At 36.3% G+C, this 11,182-nt stretch overlaps 1 protein-coding gene across 1 annotated transcript in view; it reads right to left on the bottom strand.

Moving 5' to 3' along the window:
- Positions 1-211: 211 nt before the first annotated feature.
- Positions 212-11,182, bottom strand: part of LOC111159262 (protein tyrosine phosphatase, non-receptor type 4) — a 214,884-nt gene continuing 203,913 nt past the window's right edge. Inside the window, exons 26-27 of the mRNA XM_022521712.1 lie at positions 8,762-8,897; positions 212-1,599 (exon numbers count right to left, since the gene is read on the bottom strand). Of these exons, the coding sequence (XP_022377420.1) occupies positions 1,513-1,599; positions 8,762-8,897 (223 nt within the window). The 3' untranslated portion in view covers positions 212-1,512. The remainder of the gene's footprint in view (positions 1,600-8,761; positions 8,898-11,182) is intronic.

The raw sequence follows: 11,182 nt of genomic DNA, 5'->3' as shown, positions 1-11,182 counted from the left end.
TATTTGGAAACTACTAGGAAATTAATCAGTTTTAACCATAATCCATAAAATTATGCAATGTGACATTTCAATAGGTGAACAAATTTCCACTTGTATTAAAGTTGGGCAATTTTGAAGTTCTATCTCTCTATAGACTTTAAAAAAATGACAACAAAATCCTCATTTCAGTTATTGAGGGATTACATTTAGAAATAAGTCAATAATATTTCATTCCTTGTTTGTAGTATCCTAACCCAACAGACCAGTGTGAAAAAGCCTGAAATAAACTGAATATTTTGGAGTAATAATTTAGACAGTGATAAAAATAAATCACAATGAACTGCTCTAATTTTAGCTGAAAATATGAATATGCTTAACTTTAATGTGCATATTAGGTGTCATTTCTAAAGGTAGGGATAAAATAAATAGAAAATTTGAGTAATAAAGCATCTTTTGACTTGAGCTGCTAAACTGTAACCCTTGTCCTCAGGAAAAGGCATGAGCAGATTTTCAACAATTCCACAGCAGCAGAGTGCTCACTCAGTAGAACACAAATTACCTTTTGCTTCTTGTTGTAAAATACAGGAAAACTCAGTAAGAAATAGAATTTCCATACCCTTTTTTGACTGTGTAACTCATCATACAAGAAGCTATGTTTTAAAATGTGAACTGATTCAAAATGCATAAAAATGTAAATGTACAATATACATACATACCTCCTAGTGGGGTCAAATGAGTGCCTTTTCATTAGACATACAAGGACGTCTCAAGGCACTTAAGGGGTTAAGACACAATGCATGCATTCCTTTACAACAAGTATGTGAAATCACATGATTTGGAATAAGCCAACCTTATGATAAATATAAGTTACATTATTAAATTCAAGAAAATGTGTAGATTCATATTTATACTTTCTATAAGATGCTGGTAAATGGACAATGTGCAGCATTTCCTGGGAAAAGCGAACTCCATCTTTCTTCTCATGGACAGTAGGTCTCTGCAGGGGGAGTATAGGGGAAGTACAGGGAGAGATGTGCTGCATCCAGAGGCAGTGTATTGGCCAATACTGAGAATGATATTGCTAAAATTTAAAGAATAAAAATCTGATAACCAGTATAGTAATAAGTACATGAATCACTGGGAAACACCAGAGCTGACTTCTGATGTTTACTTCTTTTTGCTTTCAAGATACAGGTGTATAACAGAGATGATGAGAATTCTGAGCCTTGTTTGTGGCAATTCTACCAGAAGGGGACTGCATGGCACCACCACAAATTTCATAAATTACCCTGAACATACTCAGTTATTCACTATTTGTTCGGAGCAAAGCATGAAATAGTCTTCAAACATGGGAATTATAGATTTTGAGAGAGTGACATTTTCTTAAACATAAAGTGCAACAGTGCTGAAGTTTTCAGTTTTTGTTAGTTCTTCATTTGTTTTGTCTCGATGCCATTTCCTGCAAGCAGAATTATGGCACAGTGAATATAACAGAAAGCGGTTTTCTGACACATGTCCCAGACTTTTGTTTTCTTATTTATTTGATGATGTCGTTAAGGGTTTAACAAATCCTTCTTCATAAACTTTCAAAATAGCTTCACATACAAATCTGTATTGACTCTGAAAAACAGAAAGAATAGAATTGATCAGAAAAAGTAGAAAACAACAAAAAAGGAAAAACATCTCACTTGTTTGCTTATAAAAGAAAGGCAAATAAAACTGCACAGAGATACCATTTTTCACCAACAGAATGGTAAAAAATAAAAAAGTCTGACAACATATTTCGTTGGCAACACACTCAGACATTGCTAGTAGGGATGTACAATACTACAGTTTGGCAGCATCTAATAAAATGACGTTAATTTACCTTTCACCCAGCAATCCCACTTCTGGGAATCTATCCAAAGATAAACAAGAAAAAGAAATTGAAAACATACATTCATAAATAAGCCTATTTGGTGCTAGATTATTTATAATAATGAAGGATAGGGACAATCCAAATGGCTATCAGGAAGGGCCTGGGTGAGTAATGAGTGCCACATTCTCACAGAGGAATATGTGGTGGAAGGCTGGGAGGGGAAGGAATGAAAGTCTACTGGGGATCACTATAAAATAATTCCAGAATACTTGTTGTTTTTCTTTTTTAAAGATTTATTTATTTATTTATTTATTTGACAGACAGAGATCACAAGTAGACAGAGAGGCAGGCAGAGAGAGAGGGGGGAAGCAAGCTCCCTGCTGAGTAGAGAGCCGATGTGGGGCTTGATCCCAGGACTCTGGGATCATGACCCGAGCCAAAGGCAGAGGATTTAACCCACTGAGCCACCCAGGTACCCCATAAAGATTTTATTTATTTATTTGAGAGAGAGCACAAGTGAGGGGAGGCAGAGGGAGAAGCAAATTTCCCGCTGAGCAAGGAGCCTCATCCAGGACTCGATCCCAGGACCCTGAGACCATGACCTGGGCTGAAGGCAGACGCTTAAAGGACTGAGCCACCCAGATGCTCCCCCCAACCCCCAGAATATCTTGTTCAGTCAAAATAGCACGGCAGAGAAAAGTGCACACAATATATTCTCTCTATAAAAGGGGGCATACAAATGTCTATCTGTCTCAATATATATATTATAAAAAAAAGGGAAGGACAAATCATTAAAACGTGGTTTCCTATAAAGGGACAGACAGAATAAAGCACAGGAGAGGGGTAGGGACAAGATTTCATTGAATATACTTCCTTATTTTATAGATTTTATTTTGGAACCACATAAATACACTCCATAATTAGAATATTAACTTAAAAAATCTCTGTAAGTTGAAAATAACATGGAACAAATCAATGTGTCTATCTAGTTGACAACATAACCACACAGCAACGAGCTATTTCAAGGCACTTTGTAACAGTACTACGAGTACCTCATAGACTATATTCAAAAAGTGGAAAAAAATGAAAATTCTTTTTAGTAACTATTTTGTCGGTAGCAGTAGTGTTTATTTTGTTATTCTGAGACTGCTATTACATCACGTGTAATAAAACAAATGAGTATTTGTGACAGTCTAAACCTTTCATTGCTGATATTGTAGAGAACCATTATTCTTTTTAAAGATGAATGGGCATGGTAGGAGAAGAGTAAATGAAACAAGATGGGATTGGGAGGGAGACAAACCACAAGTGACTCAATCTCACAAGACAAACTGAGGGTTGATGGGGGGAGGGGGTTGGGAGGGGGGGTGGGGTTATGGACATTGGGGAGGGTATGTGCTATGGTGAGTGCTGTGAAGCACTCCTAAGTTTTTTTTTTTAACTCTGGCAATGAAAGATTTCTACAGACAGATATTAACACCAACCGAACAGCATAAAAACACCTACTGCTCAGAAGATGGTCAATTTCTCAAAAAAAAATCCCCAGTACTTTTGCAGGGAAATTATGGATTCTAAAACTGGGGGAGAAAGTACAAGCTGGGGCCTGGATATCTTTACTAATAGCAAAGAAGCTAGGGTCTTGGCAAAAAAGCTTAGGAGCCAGGCTGAATAGGTTCCTGTTGGCCCAAAATGGGACAGTTTAGGCATCATTAAAAAAAAAAAAAAACTACAATGGATTGAAATATATCACCTATGTTTAAATCCATGATTTCAGAATAATATCAAAACAAACCAATTATGAGGTCACCACTGGAAGAGGCAAGTGGACCAACTCATTATATTAAAAACTTATAAAGGGAAAGCATTAATTATCTTGCTTTTCTTGTACTGCCTGTATGTACCACTTGTTAACCAACAGCTGATGAAAAGTTTCTCTTTAAAGAAAGAAGTATTAAGGTTAATAAAGACAGAGGGAATAATAGAATATCACCACTTTTCAAGCCCCATAAGTTAATGATGCAGGCACTTATCGCCCAAGGCTACTAACATCATAAAAAGAAAGACAACCAGACATTAAGTGTCTCTCTTTTTTTTTTTTTGAAGATTTTTATTTATTTATTTGACAGAGGGATGAAGAGAGCACAAGTAGGCAGAGCTGCAGGCAGAGGGAGAGGGAGAAGCAGGCTCTCTGCTGAGCAGGGAGCCCGACGTGGGGCTCAATCCCAGGACCCTGGGATCGTGACCCGAGCCAAAGGCAGAGGCTCACTGAATGAGCCACCCAGGTGCCCTTAAGTGTCTCTTGAAAGAACAGAGTATCACCTAATTTGTTCAAGTCTATAGACCCATTTACCACTTCTAGGAAATACAGAGAATACTCAGTTTGTTCATCAAATAAACTGCAAAAAAAAAGAAAGAGATGAAGGAAGAAGTGATAGCTTAAAAGAGATTAAGAAGACATAAACCAATCAAAATTTTGTGAATTGTATCTGAATCCTGATTTTATACAAACAGTAAAAACAAAACCAAAAACTCATAATGTACGATATAATCCAACAATTTAATTTCCATATGTACATATCTATCCACAGATACACACACACACACACACACACACACACACAAAACAAGATCTCAGAGAGACACTCATATATCCAGGATCATAGCAGCATTATTTACAATAACTAAAGGGTAGAAACAACCCCAAAGTCTGTTGGCAGATGAAAGGATAAACAAAATGTAGTCTATACACAATGAAGTATTTTTCAGCCTTAGAAGAAAGGAAATTCTTACAGATGCTACAACATGGATGAACCTTGAGAATATTATGCTGAGATAAGCCAGCCACAAAAAAGCAAAAACTGTATGAATCTACTTATATGAAGCACTCAGAGTAGTCAAATTCACAGAAACAGAAAATAGAATGCTGGTTGCCAGGGACTAGAAGGAGAGGGATATGGAGAGTTGTTGTTTAATGGGCGCAGAGTATTAGTTTTGCAAGATGAAAAAGTGTTAGAGATAGGTTACCCAACAGTGTAAATATACTTGACACTACTGAACTGTACACTTAAAAATGGTTTACAGTGTGTATTTTACTATAATTAAAAACGCATTATGTGTGAATATAGATACAAAAACCTCAAGGAAATACTAGCAAATCAAATCAAGCATCATATAAAAAAAATTATACACCATGTCCAAGATTTATCCCAGGAACACAGGTTAGTTTAACATTGAAATCAATATAATACATAACACTGATAGAAGATGAAAACCACACCATCATTTCAATAGATTAAAAAAAAAGCATTTGACAAAAAACCAAACACATCTTCACAACGAAAACACTCAACAAACTTGTAACAGAGGGAACTTCCTCAACCTGATAAAAGGCACACCTAACAAGACACTTAATAAGTGAAAAACTGAAAGCTATCTCCCTAAGACCAGGAATAAGACAAGGATATCTGGTTTTACCACTTTATTTACCACGTACTGGAGGTTTTAGCCAGGCACTTGAGCAAAAAAAAAAAAAAAAGAAAAAAAAAAAAAGAAAAGGAAAAGAAAAGAAAGGCACCTAAATTGGAAAGGAAAAAGTAAACTACCTCTATTTGCAGATAGCCTATTGTATATAGAAAATCCTATGGAGTCCACCTTCACACATAAAAAAACTTTTAGAGTTAATAAATGATTTCAGCAAGGCTTCAGGACACATGATCAACACACAAAATCAATTTTATTTCTATACCCAAGCAATGTATACTCCAAAAATGAAAGAAAACATTTTCCCTTAAAATAGCACCAAAAAGACTAAAAAACTTAATAAATTTGTCAAAAGAAGTGCAAGACTTGCACACTGAAAACTATAACACATCACTCAAAAAATTTAAAGAAGACATAAATATATGAGAAGAAACTTTGTGTTCTTGGATTGGAAGATGAAATATCATTAAGATGGAAACACTCTCCAAAAAAGAGAAGTAGATTTGATGCAATCCATATCTTGCTTTTCTTGCAGAGAAAACAAACTAATTCTAAAATTTATATGGAAATGCAAGGGTCTCTGAATAGCCAAAATAGTCTTAAAAAAGAGGAACAGAGTTGGGAGAATCACATTTCTTGACTTCAAATTTTATTACAAAACTACAGTAATCAAGACCATATGATACTAGCATTAGAAAAGGCATACAGATACAAATCAATGGAAAAGTTGAAAGTATAGAAATAAAGCCTTATATCTGTGGTAGTCAGATTTTTGACAAGGGGCACAGAGACAAGACAGAATGGCCTTTTTCAACAAATAGAGCAGAGACAACTGGATATCCACATGGAGAAGAATAAACTTGGAACCGTACCTCAAACTATATGTAAAAATTAACTCAAAATAAATCAGACATATGTATGTGACAGTGAGACTATAGAACTCTTGGAAGAAAACAGAGGAATAAACCTTTGAGACCTTCAGTTTAGGCAATGACTTCTTAGGACACCAAAAACATATGTGATTAAAAAAATATATAAACTAGACTTCATCAAAGTTAAAAAAAACTTCTGTGCTACAAATGATATAATCAAGAAAGTGAAAGAACAGCATGGAAGAAAACATTTGCAAAATAAAGATCTACAAAACACTTGTATTCAGAGAATATAAAGAAGGCAATATAAAGAAGTCTTACAGGTCAATAAAATGACAAAAACTGAACTGAATAAAAGGCAAGGGGCAGCTGGCTGGCTTAGTCGGTAGAGCGTATGACTGCTGATCTTAGAGTTTGTAAGTCTGAGCCCCACGTTGGGTACAGAGATTATGTAAAAATAAAATCTTTAAAAAAAAATAAAATGGGGGCGCCTGGGTGGCTCAGTGGGTTAGGGCCTCTGCCTTCGGCTCAGGTCATGATCTCGGGGTCCTGGGATCGAGCCCCGCATCGGGCTCTCTGCTCGGCGGGAAGCCTGCTTCCTCCTCTCTCTGCCTGCCTCTCTGCCTACTTGTGATCTCTCTCTGTCAAATATATAAATAAAAAATCTAAAAAAAAAAAAAAAAAGAAGGGCATAAGATTTAGACAATTCTCAAAAGATATACAGATGAATGGCCAAAAACACATGAAAAAAATGCTTGAGATCATTAGTTACTAGGGAAAAGCAAATAAAAACCATAATAAGATACAACTTTATGTTTAGTAGGACAGCTAAAGTAGAAAAAAGACAGGGTGCCTGGCTGGCTCAGTCAGTGGAACATGTGACTCTTGATCTCCCGGTTATGAGTTTAAGACCCATGTTGGTGTAGAGATTACTTAAAGTTAAAAAAAAAAAAAAAAAAAAAAAAAAAAGATAGTAACATGTGTTGACACCCAAAAAAATGAAAACATATTCACATAGAAACATATACACAAATGTTTATGGTACCATTATTCACAATAACAAAGGAGTTGAAATGATTTAAATGTCCAAGAATAGATGAATGGATAAATAATACAGTATATTCATACAATGGAGTATAATGCAGCAACCCACCCAAAAAAAGAGAGAGAAATGAAATACTGATACATGCTACAGAATGGATCTTTAAATATTATGTTAATTAAAGAAGCCAATTACATAGAAGACCAAGCTGTATGATTTCATGCATATGAAAGGTCGAGAACAGGTAAACCTATAGAGACAGAAAATAGATTAGTGGTTGCCTTAGGGCTGGGTGGAGGGGAGGTTGGAGACTGTATCAGGGAAAACAGGTATGGGGTTTCTTTTTGAGGTGATGAAATGCTCTAATATAAGCAGTGATGACTGCAAAACTCTGATACACTAAAAACCAATGAATTGTACACTTTAAAGGGTAAATTTTGTGGTATGTGACTTATATTTCAATAAAGCTGTTCTAAAATAAAAAAAGACAATATGAGACAAATGGAAATTTGACTACAGGTTATTTGATAATATTAAGAAATTGTTAATTATACTTATATGTGATAATGGTATTATGATTTTGTTTAGAAGATACACTCTGAAATATTTATAGACAGAATGATCTGATGTCTAGGATTTGTTTCAAATACCAGGAGAGTAGGTGAAAAAATATGGCACGTGTTGTTGGGTCTCAGTACTCAACATAGTGTTCTATTTTATTGTATTGTCTACTCTTGTGTATGTTTGAAATTTTCTATAGTTAAAAGCCAAAAAAACCCAAACCAAATGAAAGGCATTTCTTAGATCATATAGGTTAATTCACTTCAGTAACCTTAGTGCCACCAACAATGCTAACATTTCACGATGGCTTAATATAAAAAATAATCTTAAGGTTAAAATTTCATGATTCCCCTTTTGATTCCTGGAATGTAATTCAGAGTCTGTGTAGAATACAATAAGCTAGTAGCTTAACTTCCATGACTTTTGTTATTGTTGTTGTTGCAGCTCAAGTTTTTACATTAAAAAAGAAGGTGATTTCACCACAGCTGTTTTCATCAAGAACAGGTCTACCAGGATTCTCCAGTTCAGAGATGCTATTGTTCTTGGCATCCCACCCCACCTGACTAACAAACAGATGGAAAGTTCCCCTGTACCTGCTAAGCACTCAAGAATTAATATGATAAGGTGGTACTAGCAAACAGTTTCTGTAAAAGACCAGTTAGTAAATATTTTGGGCTTTGCAAATATTATGGTGCCTGTTACAACTTCTGAACTCTGGTATTTCAATGTGAGAGCATTCATAGACAATATGTAAACAAATGGGCATGGCTGTATTCCAATAAAACTTTATTAACAAAAACAAGTAGCAGGCCAGATTTGGCTTACAGGCAATATTCGCCAACTCCTGTGCTAGGGATTATTGGCTCTTGCCAGGGAATTAAAAAGAAAAAAATATGGTTTGCCATATACACTGATAACAAAAATCATCATGTTGAGAATACACATATGTACATGAAGTGCAATACTTACAGGTGTCTGGATCATCATGGCTCGTTGATCTCTCATTGTTCTTACAATGTCTAATGGATAAACTGGTTGATTGCATTCAATGAGACACATGGCTGTTTCCATAGTAATAAGAACCCCAGTTCTTCCAATTCCAGCACTAAAAAAGACAAATAAGGGGCAGTCTCATTGATACTATTCTGTTAAACTTCTTGTGGCTTTTGTGCTGTACATTAAAGTACTGAGATACAACAGAAGAATTACTTTATTTTTTTCAATTAGCAATAATCGTGCCTTGGATAAACCTCATTGGCTACGATACTGCCATTGCGCAAAGCTTATTATTTTATTTTTTTTAAAGACTCCATTTATTTATTTTACAGACAGAGATCACAAGTAGGCAGAAAGAGGGGGAAGCAGGCTTCCTGCTGAGTAGAGAGCCCAATGCAGGGCTTGATCCCAGGACCCTGAGATCATGACCTGAGCTGAAGGCAGAGGCTTAACCCACTGAGCCACCCAGGTGCCCTAATAATATGATTTTTTTTTAATTTTATTTTTTATAAACATATAATATATTTTTATCCCCAGGGGTACAGGTCTGTGAATCGCCAGGTTTACACACTTCACAGCACTCACCATAGCACATACCCTCCCCAATGTCCATAACCCCCCCCAACCCCCCTACCCCCATCAACCCTCAGTTTGTTTTGTGAGATTAAGAGTCACTTATGGTTTGTCTCCCTCCCAATCCCATCTTGTTTCATTTACTCTTCTCCTACCCCCTTAACCCCCCATGTTGCATCTCCTCTCCCTCATATCAGGGAGATCATATGATAGTTGTCTTTCTCCAATTGACTTATTTTGCTAAGCATGATACCCTCTAGTTCCACCCACGTCGTCGCAAATGGCAAGATTTCATTTCTTTTGATGGCTGCATAGTATTCCATTGTGTATATATACCACGTCTTCTTTATCTATTCATCCGTTGATGGACATCTAGGTTCTTTCTATAGTTTGGCTATTGTAGACATTGCTGCTATAAACATTCGGGTGCACGTGCCCCTTCGGATCACTACGTTTGTATCTTTAGGGTAAATACCCAGTAGTGCAATTGCTGGGTCATTGGGTAGCTCTATTTTCAACATTTTGAGGAACCTCCATGCTGTTTTCCAGAGTGGTTGCACCAGCTTACATTCCCACCAACAGTGTAGGAGGGTTCCCCTTTCTCCGCATCCTCGCCAGCATCAGTCATTTCCTGACTTGTTAATTTTAGCCATTCTGACTGGTGTGAGGTGATATCTCATTGTGGTTTTGATTTGTATTTCCCTGATGCCGAGTGATATGAAGCACTTTTTCATGTGTCTGTTGGCCATCTGGATGTCATCTTTGCAGAAATGTCTGTTCATGTCCTCTGCCCATTTCTTGATTGGATTATTTGTTCTTTGGGTGTTGAGTTTGCTAAGTTCTTTATAGATTTTGGACACTAGCCCTTTATCTGATATGTCGTTTGCAAATATCTTCTCCCATTCTGTCAGTTGTCTTTTGGTTTTGTTAACTGTTTCCTTTGCTGTGCGAAAGCTTTTGATCTTGATAAAATCCCAATAGTTCATTTTTGCCCTTGCTTCCCTTGCCTTTGGCGATGTTCCTAGGAAGATGTTGCTGCGGCTGAGGTCGAAGAGGTTGCTGCCTGTGCTCTCCTCAAGGATTTTGATGGATTGCTTTCTCACATTGAGGTCCTTCATCCATTTTGAGTCTATTTTCGTGTGTGGTGTAAGGAAATGATCCAATTTCATTTTTCTGCATGTGGCTGTCCAATTTTCCCAACACCATTTATTGAAGAGGCTGTCTTTTTTCCATTGGACATTCTTTCCTGCTTTGTCGAAGATTAGTTGACCATAGAGTTGAGGGTCTATTTCTGGGCTCTCTATTCTGTTCCATTGATCTATGTGTCTGTTTTTGTGCCAGTACCATGCTGTCTTGATGATGACAGCTTTGTAATAGAGCTTGAAGTCCGGAATTGTGATGCCACCAACCTTGGCTTTCTTTTTCAATATTCCTTTGGCTATTCGAGGTCTTTTCTGGTTCCATATAAATTTTAGGATTATTTGTTCCATTTCTTTGGAAAAAAATGGATGGTACTTTGATAGGAATTGCATTAAATGTGTAGATTGCTTCAGGTAGCATAGACATTTTCACAATATTTATTCTTCCAATCCAGGAGCATGGAACATTTTTCCATTTCTTTGTGTCTTCCTCAATTTCTTTCATGAGTACTTTATAGTTTTCTGTGTATAGATTTTTAGTCACTTTGGTTAGGTTTATTCCTAGGTATCTTATAGTTTTGGGTGTAGTTGTAAATGGGATGGACTCCTTAATTTCTCTTTCTTCTGTCTTGTTGTTGGTGTAGAGAAATGCAACTGATTTCTGTGCATTGATTTTATATCC

The sequence above is a fragment of the Enhydra lutris genome, unplaced genomic scaffold (genome assembly GCF_002288905.1).
Source record: "Enhydra lutris kenyoni isolate GAN:26980312 unplaced genomic scaffold, ASM228890v2 scaffoldscaffold1, whole genome shotgun sequence".
Lineage (NCBI taxonomy): Eukaryota > Metazoa > Chordata > Mammalia > Carnivora > Mustelidae > Enhydra > Enhydra lutris.
This window is presented reverse-complemented; position numbering and strand designations above follow the sequence as displayed.